The sequence below is a fragment of the Rhipicephalus sanguineus genome, chromosome 3, assembly GCF_013339695.2.
Source record: "Rhipicephalus sanguineus isolate Rsan-2018 chromosome 3, BIME_Rsan_1.4, whole genome shotgun sequence".
Lineage (NCBI taxonomy): Eukaryota > Metazoa > Arthropoda > Arachnida > Ixodida > Ixodidae > Rhipicephalus > Rhipicephalus sanguineus.
Window position 1 is genome coordinate 155,484,313 of NC_051178.1, and position 27,889 is coordinate 155,512,201.

Consider the following 27,889-nt stretch of genomic DNA (forward strand, 5'->3'; position numbering starts at 1 on the left):
TCCAGCTGGAATATGACAGAATTCCAGCAGGGACGTGACAAAGTTCCGGCTGGATATTCATCCACTTCTAGCTGAATTATTGAACCATAAGTCATTCCAGCTGATAAGATTTCCGGTCCAGTAATCCAGCTGGAAATGGTAGGTAGGTAAAAACTATTTTTCCTTTTGAAAGGAAAGGACTAAAGGGATAGGGGGAGGTTGTCACACACATTAGTCCTTTCTGCCCAACGCCATAGCTGGAAATTGAACGTTTTCGTCTCGGAAGGGTAGGCAGAAGGATGAATTGGCTCAAGCAGAAAAAGTGGCCATTCTGTTTTGAAAGGAATGCGAACAGAGCTCTTATGCGGGGGTACTGTTTTAAAGATCATCATTGATGAGGCTATTTCAGTTGGTCGTGCTGCAGTGCGCTTGGTACTGCTGTCATGTCGTGACAGAAACGTGCTTGTCATGTTTACTGCTGCTGCGGTCCTAAGCGTACACCTGCGGAAGAGTTGGGGAAAAAATGACGAACACACACCAGGCTGCATAGGTATTCATGACAGTTTAACATGTGCCTGACAAAAGATGAATGGCTGAGGGGGAGGAGGTTGTTGTTTGAGGAAGTATATGGACAGTAACTGGAGAGCCCAAAATGGAGAGTGAAGGTACAGTGGCTTTAGTGAAGGGAGCAGGACAATGAGAAAGTGCGTGCATCTGTGCGTCTTGGACCTCGATCAACAAAGGCTGCGTGCGCTCGTGACAGCCGCTTCGGAGAGACTCAACTCTCTGTGCACTGACTGACCCGCAAATGAGCTGTTGTCAGTTTACATCTCAGAGGCCATGCTTTTGATAGAGTTAATATTAACTCTATGAAATCAATACGTCAATACGTCATAAACTACATGGTTCAGACATGGCCTCCGAGATAACCATACGCCAACCAAAATCTTCAACAAGCCAATAGTCGACACTAGCCGTCGGGATCCAAATTGGCGGTCGTTTCATGGTTGCGCGCGAATAACATCGAATGCTGTGAAATCGTGGGTGAAATGTAGAGGTGATGTGTTTACGCGTTGTTTAAAGCCAGCGGGGACATGGAAAGACGTTTTGAGTTTTACCGCTTGCAGCCTAGCGCTTGACAGAGCTGATGGAAATGAATTTGCTCGGTGGAGAGCTGGAAGTTGCGAAGCTATGGCACAGTTTGTGCATGCAGTTGACAGGACTTCCCGAAGGTATTCTCCTTGACAAAAATGTATTCGCCGTGCACTTTGCAAGATCATCTGGATTTTTTCCCTTTCAGAGTCAGTACACGCCGTCTACGAGAATACTCTAGCGGCTCTTGGACTGTAAGTACTGCCAACGCTTCCCTCGTTACTCTAGCTGTCTGAGGTGCTGATAAAATTAGTCCGTGGGCTACGGCGAAACTAGTACGATCGTGCAGAAAAATTAGCTATTAACAGTGTCATCTCTCGCTCGTTGATCGTAGGCGCTAAGATCGTTGAACGCTTTCTGCATCAAACCATATGCAACCAGAGCACTAAGTAGTTTCTACGAGTGAGAAAGTCCATTGCCACATTCTGACATTAAGTAGCCGAGAGTATTGAAGTAAAAGTGTCGACGATTGCTTTTTGCACTCCTTGCAGCGCAATTGAAAGCTCCCAAGAGGATGATGAGACGAGGGTCGCAGAGCAGGTCATCCAGTCTTGTAAGGGCAACACTGCTAAATACTGGCTGCTGCTGCGTGCACTTCCGATAATGTCTATTTCTTTTCAGTTATAGGAAAACACAAAGAGAAAGAAGCGGTCCGGTTCTCTGACCTGTACCGAAGGCTTCGATCTCCAGTAAGTCACGTTGCGTTCAATCCATGCCTGCTCCACCTTAATTTCTGCAACATTTAACTGTTTGTTTCCACACCCTTTTTTCTATTCAGTAGTCTTCGACAGAGGCGTTGGTTTGGAGGGTGCAAGGATGCGCCCGCCTTCCCCAAACTTGCCAAAGGAAATAAGGGGGCGTGCCCCGCCCTCCTTCCCCGTTATTTTAATGCACTGGGTGAGGGCTGTCCAAATATTCGAGTATAAATTTGCAAATTTGTGAAGCACACAAAACTATCAAAAATATTTAAATTCGTTCTGCAGCATTGTGTTTTTCATCACGCTGCACAAGTTGAAAGTGGTGACACTAAGTTTTCTATAATCAGGATTGTTGCTTGAAGATGAGAAACATGTTTTGTTTACAATCTGCGTTTGGTCATCACATTTCAGAAATGCATACAAATTGTTTATCTTCTTGTACCTTCGTATCAGCATTTTTTTTTAGAATTAAAGTGAATACTGGGCCATTATACGTCGAAGCCAGAATACAGTGCCAAAAATGTGAGTTCAGGCTACAAAATCTTTTTGTGCATGTTCCTTATGCAGGCGCTCGATGGAGTGTTGCCCAGGCGACTGTCTCTGCTTAAGCTTCTCTTGTTCCTGCAAGACGCTGGGGAACACCAAGGGACAACACGGCCGAGCTTGGTGGGCTTGCTCTTCTACATTTTGAGAATCACTGAATTCGAGCTGTCGTTTATGCCGATGCCACCTAAAGAGATCTTGTGCTGCTGTAAACGTGCATGCAAACTTTGCATGGTCCTTCATTCCTCCTTAACGCATTGCCTCGTCCTTCCTAGCGCTTGACCCTATATAATACAGAACTACAATTTATTCCTTCCTCTTAAAGCTTGATGTTAACATTCACTTTTCTAGGAGCCTTACCGTCTGTCACAGAGACGTGCCCCGTCTCAGCCTACAGCGCGCATTGAGTTCTGGCCTCCTCACGTGGGCCATGCAGCAACTGAGGGGACCCATGAGCACTCAACGCCAGCAGGTGGCACTCAAGGTGTGTGACTCTCTGCCTTCGTTCTCATTGGGGTCATTGTCAATGTATACCTCGCTATGTTTTTGATCATTTGCATCGGTCGAGTTGTTGCTCTACTTACTCCTTCATGCCTCTGCAGTTGAAATTTATTTACAGATTATTTATTTCAGCTGCCTAGCTGAAAAAAACATTGAAGTCTCTCCACTTTCCTTAAACAACAGTGTTTGGCGGAGAATTGTTTTTGTGTATATCCCGGACAGGATGTGCCAGATAAGCCGGTGCACTCAGAGGACTCCGTGTGTTACAAACAAAAGACGCTATGTACATTTTGGCAGATCAGCGCAAAAACAGGAGTGAAAACACAGGACACAATGCTGACTTGTCAGCGCTGTGAACATTGTGGCTGTTCTGCCACAATGTTCATGAATGAACTAGCCTATCTAAGAACCCTTGAAAGCTATGTACATATGTTTGGGCACAAGACATCGAATCAGATGTTTCCCACCCTTTGGTGCAGTGGTTGGAGCAACCAGTCATGTGGGGCAGAAGGTTTTGCGGGACGTGCTGTTCTCTCTACAGGGTGTCTCCAGCAGCTTGGTGCAGTTCCACGACTTACCGCTGGGAAGTTTCACTGTTGACTCTGAGGTAAACCATGGCTCCTAGTACATTCAGCTGCACCGTTGTCTCTGCAAATGACTTTACGGTTGGGTTGTACCGTTGTTACTATGCATTCGTATGGTTCAAATGTAGGTATTCACCTTCTGCAAGCCTGAATGTTTAGCCCAGTGGGTAAGACACTTGGCTTCTGAGCGCGAGTGTGTAGATTCAAGACTTGCCACCGCTAACAAAATCTATTTTGTTTTATTCCTGTGTTGCTTTATAGCTATTCATCTAACATGATAGAGGATGAATGGACAGACAGACACACGGGTTTCTCGTTCAGTCGGCATAGCAATGAAAAGAAGTGATGGCGTCCTTACAAATAGATCAGCCTAAATAGTCAAACCAATTAATCTCCCGTTCTGATCTTCTTCAAGAAAAGTGATCTTTGTGGCACCGATTACAAGTTACTACTGTAAAACCTCACTTATGCTTGCCTGCCGGGAATGCCATGTGACTATGCACTAAAGCTGCAGTGCGCACTAATTGCCAAGCACAAATTTGCATATTCTGATGTGCATCACTGCTACCAACATATAAATAATTAGTGCAATGCCACAGTAAATGTTACGTGAGGTAGCCACTGCAATGTCTTTTCAAAGCACAGAAACAAATTCTGGCTCTCTCGCACAACTGTGCAATGGCAATGCCAAAGAGCATTTCGAAACAGTGACATTGTACGTCACTTTTTCATGAGTCGTCATACATTTCTTTCTGGTTTCCATGTCCCTTGCCGTGTTACAACGAAGCTTAAGAAATGACCCACTACCAACAAGACCACGTATCCACCCTTACTTAAGAAACTATAACACACACATTGGCTGACATGGCTTCTCCTGGTACATGTGTGCGCATCTGTAGAGTGATTTGCTGCTGAGCGATAACAGTTGCCGGCATGTTCATTGAAACAATTATTTGTTGCCACATGGAGCTGATAGTTGGTAGATGTGTGCAACACATTGCATGCTGAGGTCAAGGGCTTAAAGTTTTTCATTGCTCAAGTGGGGATGCCGAACTTTGCACAAGGGTGCCCCCCCTCCCCCATATCATGGACTGCTTGGGTGGGCTGGGTGTGCGTGTGAGAGAGATTGATTACTTGGCTAAAAGGGGTTGGGTCGACCTTAATTGTTTGTTTAGGGGTTAAAATTGTCTTTGAGTCATTTGTGTAGAATTAATATAATAACACTGAAGAAAATCGAAGCAAGGCATTTTTCTGCCACCTGTTTTTGAGCAGGTCTTAGAGAGTTAGATTGATATTTGCAGAACTGTATCGTAATTCCCGCGGTCAACCAGTCTGGATGGGACCAGTGTTATTTTACTTTTTGCCAGAACTTTTCATCATGCCGCACTCTTAACGTGCTCTAGTGGACGTTGTGCAGTGTCAGCTCTCAAGTCCACAGCGGCAGATCGTACGCAATCTGGCCGTGCTTGGACGCCTGCGCATCCTGGTGGATGGCTTCTGCCGACCAGAAACGTTGCGGCGTGGGCTGCTGTGCGAGGCCTTTGTGGGGGCTTTGCAGAACGAGATGGCGGAGTACTACCGGCTACTTGCACTGCTTGACACACAGGTGACACTCTACTTTGCTAAGCTTCAGAAGTGAACATTGTTTTGCAGTGTTGGCCATTATCAATTACTTCTTTAAACATTTATACAGTGGCAGGAAATAACAAGCGCCAACCAATCGTTGAAATAAAAGGACGTTTCGGTCTCAATATGGGGGCCTTGTTCACAATGAAGGAAATGTTTTGAGTGGCGTTGGTTGTATAGGTTTCATGATGGGATGTTAGCATCGACTGTATATCGTTTTGTTCTTTTCTTTTCATAGTTGGGCCAAAACATCTTTTATTGCGATAGCAATTATTTGGGCACTCTCGATGGGTTTTTGCTGTCGTGTCCCTTATAAAGACCAACATCCCCCTGCGAATTGTATGTTCTACCGCGGGTAAAAGCGTGCAGGCGACGAACGCGGCTGAAGCAGAGATCAAATGAGCCAGCCCATCTCCATCGCTTGGAGGGCACATGCGATAACACCACTCCGCTCGGGAGGCCTGCCATCAAAGCAGAGAGGAAACGCCTCGCCCATCTTGAACGAGCATGAAAAGACGCAAGGGGGGAAGGGGGGGGGGTGTCGCTCGAGCAGCAACCTTAAACTTTGATTCTAAGGACGCAGTCGTGATCGCTGGCGCACACGCTATCTCAACAGCCATCAGCAGGCGGCTCGTATACCTTTCTACGTTCTGTGCTCTCGATGTGAAGACGCTGTGCGGAAAGAGCATCTTTCCCTGGAGCGGCCGTATTCTCTTACACCAACGTTTTGTAGAGTTACGCGAGATCGGATCCAAAAGAGTTTGCTGCCAGCCTCACTTCGTATAACATTACAATTTCTTGCTATCACATTCATTGATGCACCTTTGCGGTGAAACTGTGACTTTTTTATTTCAGCGATTGGCTGGCACTCGTTATTTCCTGCCAGTAATTTTCCCGACCAGACAGGCTTCCATCGAACCCTGAATTCCACATTTGTGCAGTGTTGACCATTAAGGTTTTTAAGCATGTCCCTATGTCTGAACTACAAAACAAGACCCTTTACACAGCCTCCATAGTTTCTTCAATTATAGCTGCATGAAATGAGGTTGTCTAAATGTTTCTTCAAGCCTTGCTACGATTGTAAGGAACTAACTGTAACAATAAAGAATTTTGGAGTGGTCATATTTATTTTAATCTTATAGTAACTCTGTCTCTGCAAAGATGCACTCTGTGTTTGATACTGTGAGCACTATCATCTTAGTACAGTAGAACCCCGCTGTTACGTTCCTCACTGCTGCGTTTTCCCGGCTGTTACGTCGTTTTCCGCCGGTCCCGGCATAGCTCCCATAGGATACAATGTATTGGGAACCCCGTTGTTACGTCGTAACTGTCGGACCGTTCCCGTATGATACGTCGCGAAGTGCGCTCGGAGCAGACCGAGTGACTACCAAAGAGAGCCGCCATGGTGCATTTTCACGCAGCTTGGCCTCGTTTGACCGTAATATTAGCCGCATGAGAGGCGCAAGCAACAGAATCTTTCAATTGATGCAAACAAAAGCATGGCCTTCGAAATTCAAATGGCAAAGATGGCGTCTATGACGTCACTGCTCGCGAAAGCAAGGCCTTCGAGATTGGCATTTACTATTGACAAAAGCATAGCCTTTGAGATTTGTATTGCACAAATATGGCGTGTATGACGTAATTGCATGCGAAAGCAAGGCGTTTGAGATTGGCATTCACTTCTGCCATCGCGTTGGCGTAGACTCATCATCACCGTTATTTGTCGGAGAGCGGGAGGAGTTCGAGCTGGTTGGAGCTCGCACGGTCGTGCGTGCGGTTCGCGGTCGGACTCGCCGCGCCGGTCGTGATTGCGTGTGCTTAGTTCTTTCATGCCTACAGCTGTTGGTGTTAAAAAAATCACATACGTTGATTACATTTCTGTGGATGAGGCCGTCCTAAGCTCCACGTTTCTATCCATCGACTAGATCGCGGCTGAGCGCGCCAATTTTCGTGCTGCTCGTAAGAATTGAAATAAAATTCTGTACCACTAAATATTTTGCCGTTTTTCCTGTTTTTCGGCTCTTACGTTTCCCGTCTCTTACGTTTATTTCCTACGGTCCCTTCAAAAAACGTATCAGCGGGGTTCTACTGTATAATACATCCTGAAGGGGTACAAGTAGGTTGCTTCGATGCAGTGGCTTTGAAAAGTGGTTTCAGCCGAAACTAACAAAAGCATCCATTTGGTAAGCAGTGTGATTACATTACAGTGTACTCGAAGAGTACGCTGCACTCTACCGCTGTTAAACCACATAGTGTTAAGACTAGTACAGGCTGCCCAATAAAGAAAGCTATACCACATACATTCGAGGCATGCATAATTTAACAGAACCAACACGGTAACCTCTAGCACTAGAACAGCAACAAAAAACAGGGCATTACAAATACCAAGTGAGAAACATTTAAAATCATAAGAAGCAACACTCTGAAGCTCTGTTTCAGTGGTTCTTTATAATTTATAGATTTACTTTTCTCATGTACTTCAGCAGTGTGGTAAACAGCTTAACGTACAGTATTGTCTACTCTTAAATGGAACATCTGTCCAGTAATAAGGCAAATATAACTGGAACATTCACCTTTTTATCTGAAGGGTGCGGCTGCTGTAATCTTTACACGTAAAATATCATTCCACGAGCCTTTATTCCACATCTCAGCGGTAGTCACGATGCCAGACTATCACTAACTATGCATGTTTCCTCATGGGACCATAATGCACCTAGTCTTGATTTCACATTGATTGCTTTAACTGTTAGCCATTGTCGTACTGTAGCTGTTACATAAACTGGACCTTTTTTTTCCTGAACCACAGCTGAACCCCACCGAAGCCAGTACTGGTGCCCTCACTTTGCCACGAGTGGTGGCGTGGACAAGCAAGTGCATGGTCAGATATCGTTTCCTGGGAGATCTTGTGCAAACTTGTTCAGGTACGAATGGGAGTGTAGTGCGGTATTCAGTGCATTCGAGCCAAGGACAGTCGAACATCAATGTAACAAACCTGTGTATATAATAAGGTAAATAAGTTTATCTTGCCACTAGTACAGTGTAACGTGTACACAGGCGTTCACTGTTACAGGGAACATCGGAGCGTGTGGCGGCAGCTCGGCGCCACCGCCGGCCAGCTGCTGCAACCAGTTTAGCGCAGGCGCAGTGCGCGCTGTGAGTCGTGCTCTTTCGTCGTCTGCTGCCGTCTGCTTCCGCGCTGCGAATCGTCGCGCTGCAAATCGTCTCGAAGCGAACCGCTGACGCGATGAAAGAGCACCGGGCATGGTGCTCACTGCGTCTGCGCGAATCTCGTTGCAGCCGATGGCCGGCGGTGGCGCCGAGCTGCCGCCACACGCTCCGATGTTCCCTTTAACAGTGGACCCCTGTGTACATGTTTATAATGCTAATAGAACATAACAAAGCCATTCTTGCGCTAGATGACCTATTCACAGGACCGAAGCTCCGATGATATAAAATGGTAGAAAAGAAAAGTTTGGCAGGTCACGTAGTGCTAGAGCATGTAACGATTAACTGGTATTCTGTTACAGTAATAGATTGAAAGATAGGGAAGTTGACACATTGTCATGGCCAGTTGATGATTAGACGAAGTGGCGGCATCAAGAAATTCTGAGGGACAGTGTGAAGTTCACTCGCGATAGTTGGGATAATTGGTTGATATTTAAGCAAGCTCATCATCCTGCAGTGGGCTTATACGAGCTTATGGTGACAACTAGAGGTCGGACTTTTAGGCATTAAAAAATCGCGTTTTAGGCGCCAAGAATAGGCAGGCAAAACAACTTTTTAGGCCTCCAACGTCGTCAATATAGGCACAATAAATTTGTACATATATGCAAATAACTTCAAAACAAAGACATGCACGACCTGTATCTACATCAGGAAAGCAAGAAATGTTATTGTTTACGATAGCACAAAAGTGCCAACAGTTGAACATAGCATCGGTGGATAGAAGGGCGGTAGACGTTTTGCTGAATAATAATTGTTAGAAGGAAGCACCATGTGACAGTGATAATTTCACGAGGATAGGCACGGTTAGAAATTCCTAGAAAAAGGGCTTAATTCTCACTGGTTTTCGTTGTGTATGTACCACATCAAATGGATTCAAGAGCCCCCTTTGAAACGTTTATACCTGTTAGCTTGAGTGTGTTAAACTATTAAAAAAGGCTCTCGAATCCATTCAGTACGGTACATACACAACGAAAAGCAGTGAGAATTAAGGCCTTCTTCTAGGAATGTCTAACCGTGCTTATCCCCATGAAATTATCACTGTCACGTGGTGCTTCCTTCTGACAACCATGATTAAGCGAAACGTCTGCCTCCCTCCTATCCGTTGACGCAAAGAAGACAAGTCTGCTGATCAAAACGTGGACTCCAGCGACACCCCATGTCGACGAATTTTTCATCCCTTCAAGCTTCCATTTTTCCCTGAACTTCTATTATTGTTCAGTTTTACACTGTTGGTACCAAGCATGTGGTTGGATGAGCAAGCAGCAACTAGCCCAGTTGCATGCTTTACTCAATACATGTATGGGTCAGTAACGTAAATGCCTTCGCTTGTTGTGTGCAGTGCTTAGGGGTGGCGAATTAGCAAGCCAGCTCCACAGTTGTCTGGCAGATGGGGATCCCGAAGTCAGCGCTCTCGCACGCAGGCTCCTCCTCGCGGTGAGTGGCAGAGTTTTACAGCTGCACCAGGCCCTCAGTGAACGGAAATTTCTTGAACAGAATTGCATGGAACAATTGCCTCTAATATGGTTGGTCTTGTACTTCAATTCTGCACCCCTGTACATCTTTCAGTAAATGGAACTCCTGGTAATATGAAACATATCTTCCAGGTCCTTTCAGGCTCGGTTTAACGAGATTCTGCTGTAATTGTAGAAATGTTTTCGAGGTGAAATTGTGACAGTCGTGGGCTATGATAGTTGCGATTGATAGGAGGAAGTACCTCTTTACAGGTTATTGCAAAGCAATCACAATAACTTTGGGAAGCGAGTAGATGACCCCATAAAACAAATTGTGAATGGCAGGAGAAATGCCGTGGCATCGTTCTTGTGCCCATTTACCCCCTTTTAATTGGGGCTTGGTAATTGCAATGACGAGTTCGCTCAGTGGTTTTTTGTTGAAGCTACTTGATAGTGTGTGATTGTTGGGTGTTCTTTACTCAGGAGGGCAACATTAGACAGAAATCTGATATTGCAGTTGAGAAAGTCATGGTTTTCTAATGCGCTGTCGACAAACAACATGTATAAAATAGGCTTTGGGAGGCAACAGGAGGTGGCAGAAGTAACGAACACAAGTAACTGGCACTCAGCAAATAAAGATACTTAACTTGATGCTTGGAAGGGTACGTCTGCTGTTGTGCCCTTCTGCTTCAAATGGACGACCCTTCATAAATCCTTTCTGGGAACAAACAGGTGCTTCAACCCTGGTACAACATGCTTTGCCGATGGATCCAAACAGGGCAGCTTGAAGATGTCCATAATGAGGTAAGAGGTTCTTTGTACGCTGCCATTGTAATCATGTACAGGTAGGGTTTTTTGTAACAAAACAGGGATGCTTAAAAGAAGGGAGACTGCCTTTTGTTCCCTTTGTGCAAGCAAGCAAGGATAGCATGTGGAGAGAAAAGCGTACATGGAAGCAATAAGAAAGGACAATGGGTAGGAAGTGTAACTGTGATATTTTGTGATCAGTCATTGTGGTCACAGAAGCAACAGAAACGTTGTTTGCTTAGATGCTGCCCAATGATGCTTAGGTGGGGCAAGCCTTAAGCTTCTTTATACACTTTGAGCATTACATTGCCAAGTAAAGTTCTTTTTATGTGTGTTTTTTCGTACTGTATGACGTGAAGATAAGCTTGACACATTTTTATGAAGTATCTAACGCTGAGAACGTAGTTGCAGTTGTCTGGAAGTAAGCGTTCGCACTCCACAGAAAGTCACTTGGAATTCTACGTAGCCAAGATGACTCAGCGAAAAGTTGACCAAACACTGTAGAAGCCAGCTTGTGTCACGCGTTTGGCATGTGACAAGAATGCGAGGGAACTTTAACTTTCTGGTGGTGTGGTGATTGTGTTTAAGCTGCAGGACAAATTTAAGTCTGAAGGACAAATTTAGTCCTGCAGTCTGAACCTTATTGTTGTAGCAGTTGGACTTTTCCTGATGTTTAGCACGTACTGCACTGTTTTATCACCTTTAATACAGCTTACTGGGCTGCCGCAGTGGTATACAGTGGTTACGGTGCTCGGTCGCTGACCCAAAAGACGCAGATTCGATTCCAGTTGCGGTGGTCACATTTCAATGACGGTGAAATGCTAGAGGCCATTGTACTGCGTGATGTCAGTGCACGTTAAAGAACTCCAGGCGGCCGAAATTTCCAAAGCCCTCCACGATGGCATGCTTCATAATCGTGTTGTGGTTTTTTGGCACGTAAAACCCGAGAAATTATTAATTTACTAGTGTTTACTGAATTAGGGTTATTAGACGGAAGCAGGAATGAGCCACAATATGTTCGTGCTGCTTTGTGATGCGCAGTTTTTCATCGCTGCCAACACTGATGTGCCCGTGGAGAGCCTTTGGCAAGACAAGTACTACCTACGCAAGAGCATGATGCCATCATTCCTCTCGGAAGAACAGGCCCGGAAGGTGTGCCTAAAAAGACTGTCTCTTTTTTCTCACGTTTATTGCTTGATACGTTGCATCTCACAAATATACTCCAATTCTTACACTCTTACTGGTGTCTTCCAAGTGTAATGCAATCCTGCTTTTATGCTCAACTACATCGTCATTGATTAACAAACTGCTTAACGGCTGTTTGTGATTAAGCTGCTATGGCTCAAGCTGCTGACACAAATGGCAGCATTTAACCCTCAGACTGCCCCGGGCGTAAGAGAAAAATAAATGAGTAGAACAAACTAATTAACTAATTGCTTCAAAAACTCGTCTGGTCAAATGCTTTTGAGTAAAGAATTAAAGATTTTTTCAACTCTAGAATTCAACATCACTTCCTTTTGTGATGTTACTTCAAAAAGTGTTACTTCAAGAAACATATCCTAAGTTGCAAAACGAGGCCACCTTGACTCTGCAAGAAAACATTCTCTTCTACTTCTGTGCAGATTCTGTGCACAGGCAAGGCCGTCAATTTCTTGCACCATGTTTGCCAGAATACCCCGCAGCAGGCAGACCTGCCTCCACCGAATTCAGGTAAATCTTCAGGCCTTTACCTGCATGGATGACATACACCTGCTTTGCGAACTTTCTACTGTGATCTCACTCAGCAGAACAGCAGCTTTGATTATCCATTTTATCGTTTGATAAATGTATTGTATCCCTGCCCTTTTTTAGAATTATGTTTTAGTGTGGATTTGAGGCATTCACAGCACCTCGCCTAAAGGGCACCTGAGACAGTTCTGATGGTTTCTTACAAACCCATTAAGCCGGTAGCGTAGGTACTTCGGACCACTATTAGCAGACTGATTTAAGTGCCCTGCATAAAGTGTCTAATTTATTATAAAGTTGTAAACATGAAATTTGTGCTTTACAAACCCGTAACTGCTGACCCAAAGGTCGCGAGATCAAATCCTGGCTGCAGTGGCTGCATTTCGATGGAAGTGAATGCTAGAGGCCTGTATGCATAGATTTAGGTGCCCGTTAAAGAACCCCAGGTGGTCGAAATTTCCGGAGCCCTCCACGGTGTCTCTCATAATCATATCCTGGTTTTGGGATGTAAAACACCAACAGTTATTGTATATTCTCATTAAACGGAACCTGAAGGGACCAGGAAAGTGTGTTCCGTTTAGCAGGAGTTTCCTTTACTGAGAGGTGAACAGGGGCGCAGAATCCAAGTGTGAAACCAATCATATTAGGAACAGCTGTTCCCTTTAAGCAGAAGTTCCATTTAAGAGATTTCCGTTTACTGAGAACTGTATTATGGTGAATTCTATTGGCAGATTCGGAGCACTTCCGGTAGCAGTTTTTCTGCTCCATTTGGAGCAAGTCTGTTCCATTGGCAGATCTGGAGCAGCTCCGCCTCCAGATTCACTCCACGGTACAGCTCTCTCTACTCCACGAAAAGCGGCGGATTCGACCGGAAGTCGCAAGGTCCTCGTGCTACCGCGAGCGTGGCTACCGCGTGCAATGCGCTGTCCGACAGCGCCCGTTCTCTCCGCTCGTGCCCGTGAAGGCGAAAACAGCACGAAACACGAGGAATGCTCGGCGCTTGCGAAGCAGGTGTGCGCTAGTGCCCCCTACCATTTGCTCTGGCGTGGGCGCTTGTGTTTTATTGACAGATTGCTTCGGTTGCTCTCCGCCGGAGTGGAGTTCTCCGGCGCAGAGTTCGTCGGCCACTCCGAATCCGCCAATGGAATTCACCCTTAGTACTTTACAAATCCAAGTTGCATGTGTATAATTTGCAAGCAGCCTTTGTTGCCTCATTGCTTTCATTTGAAGTTGACACTGGATGGAAGAGAAGAAGCGCAACTTCTACTGGTTTCATGGCACTTCACTTAGAGTGTGTGTACAAAGTATTTTGTGACTGCGCACATGCAGTGGAGTGCCTCCTGAATGAGCAGCAGGACGACTCCTTTATGGAATACCTGGAACAGACGTACCATACACGCAACTGCCACGTTCTCTCTGTGCTCAACACTCAGTTCAAGTTCAAGGAGCACCTGCAGGTTAGTATCTCTCCATTCTTGGGCATCACGCAACAAGACAAATGCAGGAGAGCGAACATTGGACAAGTGCTGGGCCAGTGCTTGTCCTGTGTTCTCTCTCATGTGCTGTTCCAACTCGCCCGCATTTCGGTTTTGCTATAGTATCTCCCCACAGTCACAGCACCCTCACCTAATGCAGTGTCTTTACTGATTGCTAAAAAGCGTTAATGGTAGGGATGTGCGAATAGTAAATTTTAGGTTCGAAGCAAATGCGAAGCGCATAGTGATCTGGTCGAATAATTTCGAATTGAATAGTTCGAATAGTATATGTCACATATTATAAAGAAAAATGAGCATATTTGTTATGACCCAACTAAACTGCACAATATTTTTAAAGATTGGAACAGGTCATGTGCAAATGTCACTTTGGTTTGCAGTGAAGTAGAAACAACTTTGAATAGTAGCAGGATTTGAATTTCAGTAGGATGCTAGTGATAACCGGTAAAATATGTTACGTATTAAAATCTACCGTACTTAGCGCATATAAGGCCATATAATAAGCTTTTAAAGTTAACAAGCGATGAATAGATGTGAGGGTAGTATGTTCATTTAAACTTGAAGTGGGGCTTCACGGCAGTGCGGATTTCCCCTGGATAGGTGTATTTGCGGTATAGCACCCCTCCACTGCAGTGAAACCACCTTTACAGGGGGGTTACATGCGGTCCAATACACACCTATTCGTTCGTTTCAAATACTTCGAAATTTCATATAATTTAAATTCGTGTCGAAGCGAATTTGAATACTGTAATATTCGTTTGAATATTTGAATTGCTCGAGTATATTCGCACATGCCTAGTTAATGGAAAGCTGGTAAGCACAGAAAGAAAGTCATCTGAACTTCTAGTACATCTCTCTATCAATTGATAATAGTCAACTATTGTCCTGGTTTCTTAGGTCACATGGTCACATGTCCCATCCTGGTATCTTAGGTCAATTTCACAAGTGCCCGAGGCAACCATGCCCTATCTTTAAGGCTTGTTTTGAAAGGATCTTTTTACAATCCTGTTGTTTTATCCTCGAGTGCTGTAACTGTTGAGTGAAGCAAGCTGATATTGATTGTATTTTTGTTTTTCCAGGCCTTGCGACAGTTTCTTTTGTTGGGTCAAGGAGACTTTGTTCGCCACCTCATGGATGTTTTAGAGTAAGTTGAACCTCGCTCATATGACTGCAGAGTAGCTGTCATGAACCAAACAAGTCATGTGAGCAAACATGAAGAGGGCGGGTGTGCTTGCGAAACAGAAAATTGCTTTCCGACTGTATTTAAATAGACGATAATTTTCTATTTTATATAGTAGAAAAGGCAGGTGTGGATATTGAGATAAGCTGGCGTGCTGAATTGGGTGAGTAAAGCGGAAAGGCACCAAGAAAGACACCACGCCTTGTGTCGTATTTTCCACGTCGAGAGGGTAGAAGGTGGGGTCATTACGCTGAGTCTTGAATGTCACAAGGGAGCAGCAGCAGCTAAAAAAGATAATTTCATGGTGATCAGAATGGTTAGAAATTTTTCGGACTCCCTAGGGACCGCGAAATCGTCCGAAAAAACGAATTCAGGCTTTTTTATTCCGCTCAAGCGGTCAAATCGCCACAGCCACATCCGAAACAGCTTTAATGCCTCCCAGTACGCTTATCAGGCATTTTGATGCGTGCCCAGACTCTGGCAAATACATTCAGTACCTGCCATGAACCCTGCTTAACTGTGTGCCATCCACCACTTGCAAATTTGCGTCTCATGATGAGCGCCGCTGATACCAGCAAAGTGCGGAATATATTACGGCTCTCTCGCATGGAGCGTTCAGAAACGATGACGCGGAACACAAAGATTGTGGCGAAAGAGTGGACGACTCGTCCAGCTTTCCTTGATGGTGCGCACACACATCGCCAAATCTCCGCCAATACGCAGCATTTGCTGCCGTGTGAAACCGATCGTTTCTAGTTGTGTGAATCACATCGCCAACTAAGCTGACGCCATCACTGTACTGCTGCTGTACCGTACGCAGGCATTTGTCATGAAACGGTTCGTGATGCCCCCTTTGTTCCTGACCGCACACGGCCGCGGCAATGGCGAGTGGGTTTCGTTCATGAAGGCAACGCATCTGTGTGGCGCACTTAGCGGTCTCGCACAAAGAGGCAGCATGAATGGCGGCGCGGCGCGTTTGGGTTCTCACCTATTAAATGCGTGCAGTATGCATGCAACTGCGCTAGGCCACACGCACTACCGGGCAGTTAACTGAAGATGCTTATTGTAAGGGCTGTCAGCGATTAAGCCGTACTGGCACGTTTGCCACCTGCCGCTATCACGCCTCCATGCATTTCCGCTGCTTATCCGTAAAGACATTGCCGCACGGTGCCGTGATAGCGGCCCCTTTGAATTTCTGGTCTGCATCACCCCATAACACTTCGGCATTGCGGCAAAGCTGACTTTCGGACTTTGCTACTGTCGCAAACAGATCTACTCGCGAAAGCGCTGGTTCGAACCTACGAGATGATAGACGTGGCAGAGGTGGGGGCTTCAATTAATGCCTTTCGGACCCGCAATATGGGAAATCAGACGCCGAAGAGTTTCAGCGTCCGAAGTTTCGGACATTCTTATACATTGACTTCTATGGGGCTGGTGACGGTGCCGCGAAAGCGTCCGAATATTCTAGCATGTCCGGAAAATCGGGCGTCCGAAAAATCGGCAGTTGGCTGTAAAAGGCTGAAGTCTCACTGGTTTTTGTTGTGTGTCTAACATATCAGATTGATTCAAGAGCTCCCTTTGAAACATTTATACCTATTGGATGGAGTGTATTAAACTTGTCAATAAGAGACGACTCTATATTTTCTGTCTCGAAGACCAGATGTTTGGTTGAAGTATGTAAAGTTCGTGCTCATTAATGTACTTATATTTCGGTGTGAAATTTAATAATGCAACTCTTGCCTTCATTTTCTCTCCTGATAATAAACAGTGTTTCTCTTTATTGTCCCTTTCGTAAGTGATCACATGCTGCTTCACTGGTGTGTTGCTAGTGTTGCTTGATTTGTTTGCCTAATTGCAGTAAGCAGCTCAGCCAGCCTGCCCAGCTCCTGCGCGAGCACTTGCTGAAGGCGGCCTTGGACGAGGCTGTGCAGACCACCAATGCGCAGTTTGTGGACCCCGACATGCTGAAGCGGCTTGAGATCAAATTGCTTGACGTAAGAATGGCAATTAATGGAGAACTCTGGCGACTAATTTTACGTGATGCAAAAAAAAAAGGAGTGGTTGTCTTAGGTTTCTCAGCAGCTGCTGTCACATGTGACATATTTAAATTTGCTTATGCACACCAACAATGCATGATTTGCATACCAACGATGGAATGAAGAGTACTACAGTACATACAGTTACAATCCACACACAAAACGATGCTGTCATTATTTAAATTATCTAATAATTAGTCTTGTCACCATTAGATCTCTTTCCTGTACTCAAACCCTCGTCTGTGAACTCTTAAGCACCATCATCATCATCAAAAAACAGCGCACCCACACGAAGACGAAAAAAAAAAAGACACTAATGACACGAGCGCTGCCACTGAGATTGAAGTGTGAGGCGAGGCTGAATTACCCGACAGATTTGTAGACGCCACGAGATATCATCTAGTCGCGACCAAGACGTGAAAGACGGTGCAGACTGCCATGTAAAGGTGTAAAAACTTCATTTGTTCAGATTTCTTCGGACCAGAAAAAGGTTTAAACTAACCAGATGTCGAAATTGCCAAGGCTATGAAAAACAAATGTTGAGTGCTTGCTGCAACAACACTTGCTTGCCAAATGAATATGCAAATCCTGTTCTCATTTTTGCACAAAATCAGTGTGGAAGGTGCAGCCGTAGTCCCTTCATGACTGATAAATGTTTGTAGCAGCAAGGGCTCAGGACTCGTTTCACAGTGCAGCCACGGCACAAGATCCATGCGAGATGTGCTTTTCGTGCGAGATATGCTTTTCATTACCGTGCACACATCCTGATTATTTTTTTCTTCAGTGAGCTGGGCAGCAATAGATTGTCCGATCATACGAATTTAAGTACATACTACTATGATCATCATCATTACCATGCCTGCAGCGTCCCAAGGACACTGGTGCCAGATTTCGTTCTAGTAAATTGGTAAGAAATTTTGATGGTCTGTAGTAATTGTGCATGTTAGTAGGGCTGAAAAAGAAAGCTCTGGCAGTGCGCACGAAATCTGTCGCCTGCTTTTTCTCAGAACAGGCTCTTTATAATCACGTTTTCAACATTTTTGCAGATAAATCCGGGCGACACCGGCTGGGATGTGTTCAGCCTTTTCTATAGAGTCGACGGACCCATCGGCATGGTGAGAGATGAAACCGCTACTCTGCAAAGAAGTTGAGAAATGCTATGGTTCGACTCGCAAAAAAAGAAAACGTTTGACTAAGCTTTCTGTGACATTGCACTATATGTCTACTCAGAGTTAATTAATTGGCTCATACAAAAACTAGAATTGCATTTTAAAGTAAGAAGTGCTGGCTGGGAATCTTTATGCACTTTTCCTACTGAAGGAAACCCAGAATAGAAATATAACACAAGAAAATGGCTACGGAAATGCAGTAGCCTCTCGATGATTCAAGCTCGAGGGGACCTCAGCATTTTGTTTGAATTATTATAAGTTTGAATTATCAGAAGTTCTCATAAATATGACTCAGGGCAACATAGCAACTAGTGTTGTGATGTTTATTGTTTCCCATTGCCACAGCAACTTCATAGAGAGCTCTGCATGATTGCCAGTAAACTTTTTAGACGTAAGCAATCATAGTGGTACTCGTTATTATACAACACGTGCACGTGAGTGTAATTAAGGGACGAAATGTGTGTTGTCCCGCAACAGCTCGTAGCCCCTTCCTGTTCCTAAGAAGCTTTCTCGCATGGCACCAGTGTACGGCTGTGAAAGTGACTTTAAGAAGTGTTTGGCACGCGATAGATAAAAGTCAGGTTGCCTAGGCTTTTTTTCTTATTTGTTTTTCTTCCTCTGTCAGCATGCGATTATTGATGGTGCAGTTCGGAAAGTTTGGCCATTTTGTAGGCAGGCAATCAGCTTTATTTGCGATTGGTAGCGGCATAAAAACGCAAATGTTCAGCTAGAAGCAACAAAGGCAGCAGATGTTTCTAGGCATGGACAAGCAAAAGTTTAATTAACCAGATTTGCACAATAGGGCAGTTTGAATTAATTGACGTTAAAATGCATTGAAATATATAGTGGGCCAAGCAAAATTTTGAGATTTGTTTGAATTGATTAAAAATTTGAATTATCCGAGTTTGAATTATTGACTACTGTACAGGCAAACTTTGCTTCAATAAAGTCTCATCTGATACAAAAGTGCCTTTGTTATGTTCAGTATTCATTCGAAGCATATAATTCTGTATGCACACATGATCAAATTGGCTGGAATTTTTTAGGTTTATTTGCCTGATTACATCTGTATTCATTATAGTAAGATTCCAGTGTACTTCAAATCGGTTACCCTGCTCTGCCTCACCTCCTTTTAGGCACAAAATTTAAAATGAAATATTGACTGTTTGTTTTTAATGTGATAGCGTTAAAGAGCTCATTTTGCAGAAATTCCAGTGTCGGTGGCGGGTGGCGTCCTTGGTTGTGAGCGAAAAAGCAGCGTTGGCCATGAGCGAAAATTCGAGGTAGATGCAAATAAAGATAGGAGACGGAGGGCGTTTGCACTTTGGCTTTCCTTGCGGCACAGTTTAGGTCTCCAACGAGAAGCGAAGGCAGGCTAGCGATAGGGAAAGCAGTAGTGTGTGTGTGTGTGCATGTGTGCGCGTGCAGATATCGCTATCGTGTTCAACTCTCAAAGGTGAAGCTTAAGGGTCCCCCAATTTTTTTTTCTTTTACAATCTGTATTTTTTTCTGCCAAGAAATCTCGCATATGGATACTTGTCTGCACTGATTTATTAGTTTCCTTCAGTCAGGGTGAAGGGCGTTGACATAGATGGTTATGTAAATTTCGTTACTGTTGGCTAATAGTGAACTGATGTTGATGGCCTGCAATAAAGGTTCTCACAGGGTTATGTCCAGCTAGGCCTTCTGGTGATTTGTCCGTGCAGGTGTTCACTCCATACTGCATGTCGTTATATCTGCGGCTCTTCAACCACATGTGGAGGACCAAGCACATGGAGTATGTGGCGACCGCAGCTTGGATGCAGCAGACCATCAACCTGAAAGTGAAGAACTGCCAGCGCCCTACTGGTGCGTGGTTATTTGTATCTTTTTGGAGCACAGCTCTCGGGAAATTTCATTTTGTTGTTGTTGTTGACGTATGTTTCCTTGACTCGTTCCTTCTGTGGAAACAATCACAAGGCAGAGCAGCGTCAGTATGCTAATCGAAAGTTGGCAGTTCGGTCTTAAGTTTACCTAATGTTTGTTCACATAAGTTCAAATGATTGTACGAGGTGCATGAGCAATTAGACAAAGTGACATCGGTTATATTTAATAGGACGCTAAATGTTGGTATCAGAGTGCTTTAGCATAGCGTTACCATCTTTCTGTTACCGGCTGCCACAACAGCACGGCAAACGTCAAAACCAATCAGTTTAAAGCTCTGGAAAGTGAAGAGCATTGTTCTGTTTATTTATCCTCATTATTCATGGCAACAAAAAACTTACGCAGTGAATTAGACAGCAGAAAGTTTATTAAAATGGCTATTAAAGCACTTTCAACTTTTAGTACGCAATTTGCTGGCCAATACTACTAGAACTTGTGCCGCCATTTAGTGAGCATTGTGAAGCTCATTGTTCTCCACTCATCAGGAGCTCTCAAAGCGGTGAAAGTTGTTAGAATCACATAACACATTGGTGGATAAAGTAAGTGCGTTTTCCCATACTTCGGAATGCGCATTAAGCCATCCTTAAGTATAGAAGTTACAGTATATACTTGAGTGCACTAATTGGGTGTTGCCTGTATCACTATATAAACGTGTACTGCACTATGTTGCATCTTCGATGCAGAGAGCCAATGCACGCTTCATCAGTGCCACATTCTGCTCTCCGAGATGATACACTTCATGCAGCAGGTGCAATACTACATGGTCTTTGAGGTGAGCGTTCGATGCTGCTTGCAAACATCAAATTGACGTCATTCTTTGTGAAGTAGGCATTGCTAGTTTGACCATGTACACCAGTCATGTCCGCTGTATATGTGTGCGTCACTACAGGCGTTCATTTTCAGATTTGTCGTTACTCTTCTTTTTTTTTTCTATGTTTTGTTCAATGGTATGACTGCTGCAGTTATAGTTGCCCCATAAAGCAGATAATTCCATAGCTCTCTCGACTCCCTCCCTGCTTGACCTTTCATGGTATGGTATTTTGCATGCTTCAATAAAAATACGACCAGCATGAGAAACCGGTGCCAAGCCAGTTTTTGCGATCAGAACCTTCATAAAGTGCACTTGCAAAGTGCTTGCCAGTACAACCTCAAGAAGTACATTGTGGAAGATATTGCATGAAATTCGGTTGGAGAGTCTGTTTGTTCTCAATCTTGAAATAGTTTTGAAAATTATTCCTTTATCGGAGCATGAATTTAAAACCATCTTACACTCTCCCTAAAAGTGTTTGTCCCTGCAAGATCTATTTTAGAAGCAGATAGGAAACCCTTCATGATTCCTTTGCAGTCTTTGGTACACTTTGTACCAAAAGGCACGGGGAAAATCAACCTCCTGCAGTCAACAAATGAATCCTTGTGTGTGCTTACACAAATGCAGGTTATAGAGTGTGCATGGGCCGAGCTGGAATCGCGTGTGGAACAGGCACAAGACTTGGACCAAGTAATCCATGCTCATGATGACTTTCTGGCTGCCCTAATGACTAGGGCCCTACTTGAGCCAGAGTCACGGGTAAGTGCCTCTGCCCTCTCCCACCCGTCTCCTGTAATTTCAGCTAAGTAATTTAACTGTAATTATTTGCGCACAACGAAATATATGCTGTGGAAATGCATGGACAATGCCCCTTAAAGGGACACTAAAGGCAAATAACAATGTATGTCAGAGTGAAAGCTCAATGTATGACAACGTCTAAAACGGCAATATTATCAACAGCAGTGCCCTACTTACCGAGAAATTAAGCTAAATGTATCACACGATGATCGCCACGAGCGCCACATTTTGAAAATGATCCCGATGACTTATGAGAGTCTGCCTACAATTAATCACTAGTAATCGAACTAGCAGCAATAAAAAAAAAAGAACCTTCCGTGCATCAAGAGACGTAATAAAATGCTGTTTGTTCGTTTCTGTTCGATTCATAGAAAAAAGAACCTCTTTGGCGTTGCCATGGGGAACGGCGCGCGTGGTAAAAGGTGCCGTTTTCGCCGAACTGCGCTTCGCCCGGCGCCCTGCTTCACTTACGCGGTCGCGTCTCAGTGGTAGTTTCGGTATCGCGTACTGCCGCGTGTGTTTTGCGCGCTCGTGAAAGTCGCTCTGACAGAAAGTTCGACAAAATGCCGCATGCATGTGATGTTGACGAATGCCCGAATGGCGCACGCCGCCGCGCAGTTAAGGCGGGCAACGTTGGTCATGGCAGTAGTGACGTGTGAAAGACTGATTTCAGGCGGGTGATTTGAAGTGGGCTAACGCGATGAGGACCACTAAGACGTGATTTTATTTCAAAATAAGCACTTCCTTGGCATAAAAGTAGCACTACGAGGTTTCTGGACCGCTATTTCAACAATCAACGTCGACTTAATATTTGCCTTTAGTGTCCCTTTAAGAAGCTGAAGTGGTTTTAGAATTCGGTAAAACTTTGTTGTTAACGATGACCAACATTATTGTCGACGATGCCATAATTTTTTCTGCTGTTGTGGCACCAGGAGCTTTAAGATACCTGAAAGAAAAGTTCGTCTTGTTTTGCCCACGTGAACGCGCCGAAAGCGTGGGTGTGGAAGCAAACTGATCGGAACTACGTCATTGTCGGTAGCTTTGGCAGAGCCACGCAGCACTGTCGTATCTTCAACCGTGGCTTCTGTCACTAGTTCCGGCTGCGCACGTTGGTGGAACTGATTGCGAAGGCCATGCTTTAACAGTGCTGATGTTGCCGATGACGCAGCACACCGAAGATGACGTCACCGCGTTTGCTCAGCATCTCAAGATGCCCTGCGGATGCAGCCGCTCTTTTTTGCCAAGAAATGCTATTTGCGTTCACTTCTGTGAACTCTTACATTAGTTTTCGAATTCAGCAGGGATCAAACTAAGATAACACTCTCCGAAGTCATTTTTTTTTTTTAAAGTGCTTCAGCTTCCCTTTAACATAGCCTAAGCTCCATTCGTTCAAGGCCTTTCACTTTTTTCTAGGGGTGTGCGAATATTCGAAATTTCGAATATTTTTCGAATAGTGTTTGCTATTCGATTCGATTCGCACTGGAATTTTACTATTCGAACTTCCCAAAAACAAATACGTAATGTCCGATTGAAAGTGACCCCTTCAGATTTTCTATATGCTTCACCTCATTACATTCTCGTATTGCGGCAAAGCTGCCTTTCAAGCTCCGTTACGGTCGAACTTTGCTAAGGTACAGTCAACGTCCGATTGAAAGTGGTCCCTAGATTTTTCAATATGCTTCACCTCATTATACCCCGGTATTGCGGCAAAGTTGCCTTTCAAGCTCCGTTACGGTCGAACTTAGCCAAGACACAGTCAACGTCGATTGGAAGTGGTCCCTAGATTTTCAATATGCTTCACCTCATCACACCCCGGTATTGCGCCAAAGCTGCCTTTCAAGCTCCGTTACGGTCGCAAATGTACTAACTCAAGAAAACGCTGGTTCCAACATGGAGATTAAAGATGTGGCAGAGGTGGGGGCTCGGTTAATGCTGTTTTGGACCTGAAATTTGGGCAGGGAGTCCGAAAAATCTGACGCTGAAGCATTTTAGCATCCAAAATTTCAGATCTTCTTATATATCGACATCTACAATGCAGATTTTGAACTCCGGACTTGAAGGGAGCACACCCTTGTCCGTCACATCAGTTGGGCTTCCACAGAAGTTGAAAGAGGAGAGGCTGAGGAAACGACATCTTTGCCTATCACGTGTAAAGTGTTGTTGGCAACACTTTTTTTGCACCAAATCATGTACATAAATAGAATTCGGCCTCTACATTGCCTCATTCTTGATAAGACAACTATGAAACACCACCCCTCCAGTGCTTCATCAACCTAGCGAAAAGAAACACTTTCATGTTGCTATCTCATAAGAATATGCTTAGGAATCCTCTCTTAACTTTTTTTTCTGCAATTTCGCTTCGAAGTATTCGAAAAATATTCTAGAAATATTCGAGAAATATTAGAAAAATATTCGATTCGCACTCACACTTCAATATTCGAATTCGCTTCGCACCCGAAATTTTGCTATTCGCGCAGCTCTACTTTTTTCCAAAGTCTTAGTGACGTTTAGTTAGGACAGCCATTACAACTGGCACAAACACGTAGCTCGTTCCATTTATCTAGAACTACGTTCTCCTTCTGTTAGATGTGTAACAATGGTTAAATATGTGACAACACTATATTAGATGAACTTGTGCCAAGAAAAGCAAGGAACACTTGTAGCAAAATGAGAGCATTGAGCATCATTGATTGAATCTGAACCCACAGGTCAAGTCTGTTGCTATTTGTAGATGTATGTGCATCATGGTTGTTGTTACTGTTGCTAGTGCTCTTGCATTCAAGAATGTTCAACAGTATCTACGTCTCACACACAATCCGACTAGTTGAAAGTCTTTCACTGTAGAGTCGTAGAGGCGCTGCCAAAAAGCAAGACAATGCGCATGCGATAGTTGTATGATTGGCGATCGCACCAGCAGCTCTTATGAGCCTCGTGTCCTTTCCATGTCCAGGATATTCTCTCCCAGCTGCGTTCCATCTTCGACCAAGTGCTTCGCTTCAAAGAGGTTCAGGGAGAGCTGCTTTCTCAGCTGAACAGTGGTGCCAGCAGCCTGCGGGCACAGGCGTCCCTCAGAATGATCTCAGAGTCCTACCAGGTATGCTCATTCTAGCCCTCTTTTGTTGCATGCACAAGTACCCCCCCTCAAAAATAAAATAAAATAAAATAAATAAACAATAAAAGAATTGAAAGTGACCTTGATCCTCAGCGTAGGTGTCTGGTAGTGGCACTTGCACGTCGGCATTCGTATGCCTTGAGGTATTCCTTAGGTTAACTTCGTGTTTCGCGCACTGCTGAAGCGGATCTCAGAGGCCACGTAGAAAGAAGCACGTGGTTGAGACCTGCTTCTCCAGGTGCTGCAACGATCCCAGCTGGCCAATAGAAAACAGAATGCTCTTTCGTTCAATTAATTTTCATTAATTATTCTGACATTTAATTGGTCCTTAAGTAAACTTATGCTCTGATACCGGCCTCTATTCAATATAACTGTTAACTTAACGAAAAAGATCTACGTATTTTATGCCAGTTTCTTTTTTTACGAGACTTTTTCTGGATAGTATTCGGAAAACCGGAAGTGCTCTGGCGTGTATAGAAGTGCTGTAAGTGCTCTGGCATGCATGGAATTGAAACAAGTCTCACGCGGCGCTCATGCCACTAATAAAATCACTTTTGTATTGGTAGTAGAATACAAACATTGCCGGTGGGAGATAAAATATTTACCCTATTCTAACACGCACATTCTTCTACCTTCCTTTATTTCAAATGTATGGAAAAAAGGTTTTATATTACTTTTTGACGTTGGCTTCAGCACATTTCTCTTGTAGGCAGTCTCAAGTTTGAAGACTGGTCACAGCCTGAGGCTAATGTCAAAAGGGCACTTTGCTCACTGTGGAGCTTCACATGTGATTCTTCCATTCTTCTGTTTGCTTCTGTTTGCTTACCCTCATCCATTTCCCCAAACAGGCATCAAGGCACCACTTAAACATCTTATTCGCTCTCTCCCTAAAGCAACTTGAGTGAATTATACCGTATTTTCTCGCATATAACTCGCCCCTGCATATAACCCCTACTCCCAACTTTAACTCTACAAAAAGAAAAAAAAACTATGCATATAACCCCTGAATATAACCCGCAACCCTGCTTTTTAAGCACATTTTTCCGTTTTCTTGGTGCGCGTTATATGCGAGAAAATACGGTACATGTGCAAATGTCATTCATTCATCGATAGGGTTGTAGGGTCCACACCCTTATCAAGGGCCTACTGTTGTAGCTTAGTGGCTGACATGTAAAACGGGTGCGAGTTCAACTGTTGGCCTCGGTGGCTTCACTTCGACGGCGGTGAAATACGAAGACACTGGTGCATACTTAGGTTTCAGTGCGTGGTAAATAAACCAGGTGGTCATAATTTATCCGGAGTCCACTACAGCGTGCCTCATGATTATGCTACATTCTGGTTTGGTGCATAAAACAGCAGAACTTTTAAAAATATTCTTAACAATGACAGATCTGTAAAAAATGGCAATCGCTTCTGGTGAAGTCATTTTCTGTCCGTATTGTAAAAAATTACGCTCACGATGTCTTTCTGCGCAGTGCGTTGTTGCATGAATTGTGTGAACCCTGCTTGTCAGTGGTAAGGACAGGCTCGACAGTCTTAAAGCTAACAACTCATCACAAATCTATTGCGTGACAGTGACCATATTAAATTTATAACCACTCATTGCTACTGCTATTTGAGCTCTGGAAATTTCTTGAGAATTTGAAATCACTTCCAGTTCTAATCTTATTTCGACTAAGGTAATGTGATGATGATGCAAACATAGAACCAGTTGATTTAACTGCCTGAAAGTAATGTTCCAGAGCTTCTCTGTGTAGTACAAGAAAGCTCCAGACTAATGTTGATCACTTCAGGTTCCTTGGTGTACATGTCATTTCATACTTCCCTCTAGAGAACCAATATGAACCTCCTTATGTAATAAAGGAAGCTACATTTTTTATAGAACTAAACACTCAATAAAATTCGGTGCGATCTCAAGAGCAGCTTCAATCTCCTTGTGGCTTGTGTGAAAAACCAGGAAACACTGAGACTGTCAAGTTGAAAGATGGAACATAGCTTACTACTGGCATATGAAGTAGTATCTTTAACTGAGCGCACCTCAAGCACCATCGCTAGGGAACGGACTGACAAAAGTGCAGTTTACAATTTGTTGACCTGACAGAAGTTGTGGGGTCTTTGTAGCATCTCGTACAGGACTTTCTGCTGAGCCTCTCTCGCCACGATGACACCAACCTTCAAGGACTGGGCTTCCGACTGGATTTCTCGGAGTTCTACAACAGGCAGAATGTACAGCTGCGGACTTCAATGACGTTCCATAGCCGTCGCCAGTACCAAGGGTGGGCCTCCTTATTTTTACTTCATTTGCATGTGCAACTATAGAGACCTCAAGTACGTTAACGTTGTCGTGTGTTAGTGAAAGAACACTACAGAGGAATGTTAACTCGGGAATGGTGGTGGTTTCGCCTAGTTGGTACTCCATTATGCTTGAGGGTTATGGCACGATGATTGAGCAACGAGGACAATGGTGGACATAGGAGTAGCGTTTGTCTTGTCTACCCTCACCTTTGTCACTTCTCCTTCACACTATAACCTGTGTGCATGAACGAATGTTGGTAGAGTGGTAGATAACACCTCTGAATTGACAAAAGTAATCAAATGCTACCAGTAGTCTCCCCTTTCGCTATTAGCAAATGAAATTGCATATATGAATGCTTCAAATGAACTCATGAATCAACTGCTTTGTCTATTAGTACTTAGTTATATATCCAGTACCTCGTCATAATAAATTTTTTATAAACAGGTTTAACTGTACAAGCTGTATTGTTATTTCAGTGTTCTGCTTTTCATACACTGCAGGTCCACTGCCCAAGTTTAGGCGATTCTATGGCTGCTCAGCTGCCATGCCATATTACCGCCAGCTGCCAGCGCACAGTGAAGGCATAATTTATATCGATAACGCTTCGAGGTAAGGCCTTCTGAAGAGGAGGCATGCGGAACCACACCATAATTTGGGCTTCGTTTGGAGCTGAAGAATCTGTGAACAATGATAATTTAATGCTTGGATTGTGCTTTTCGTTCACATGTGCGAAATGAATGTCTTGAGCGTGCGTTATCTGGAAAAACATGGACTATCAGCCGA

The 27,889-nt window shown here is 44.2% G+C and overlaps 1 protein-coding gene across 1 annotated transcript; it reads left to right on the forward strand.

The window, feature by feature from the left end:
* Positions 1 to 964: 964 nt before the first annotated feature.
* LOC119387524 (gamma-tubulin complex component 3 homolog) lies at positions 965 to 27,889 on the forward strand. Its single transcript, XM_037654938.2, has 23 exons — positions 965 to 1,211; positions 1,280 to 1,325; positions 1,623 to 1,684; positions 1,753 to 1,820; positions 2,397 to 2,495; positions 2,724 to 2,856; positions 3,353 to 3,480; positions 4,875 to 5,063; positions 7,890 to 8,004; positions 9,648 to 9,742; positions 10,492 to 10,563; positions 11,608 to 11,718; positions 12,189 to 12,276; positions 13,621 to 13,748; positions 14,864 to 14,928; positions 16,823 to 16,958; positions 18,047 to 18,115; positions 19,876 to 20,017; positions 20,776 to 20,864; positions 21,528 to 21,659; positions 24,649 to 24,792; positions 26,932 to 27,086; positions 27,607 to 27,889. Exons 1-23 carry the CDS (start codon positions 1,127 to 1,129, stop codon positions 27,623 to 27,625), a joined length of 2,370 nt encoding a protein of 789 aa, XP_037510866.1. The 5' UTR covers positions 965 to 1,126; the 3' UTR covers positions 27,626 to 27,889.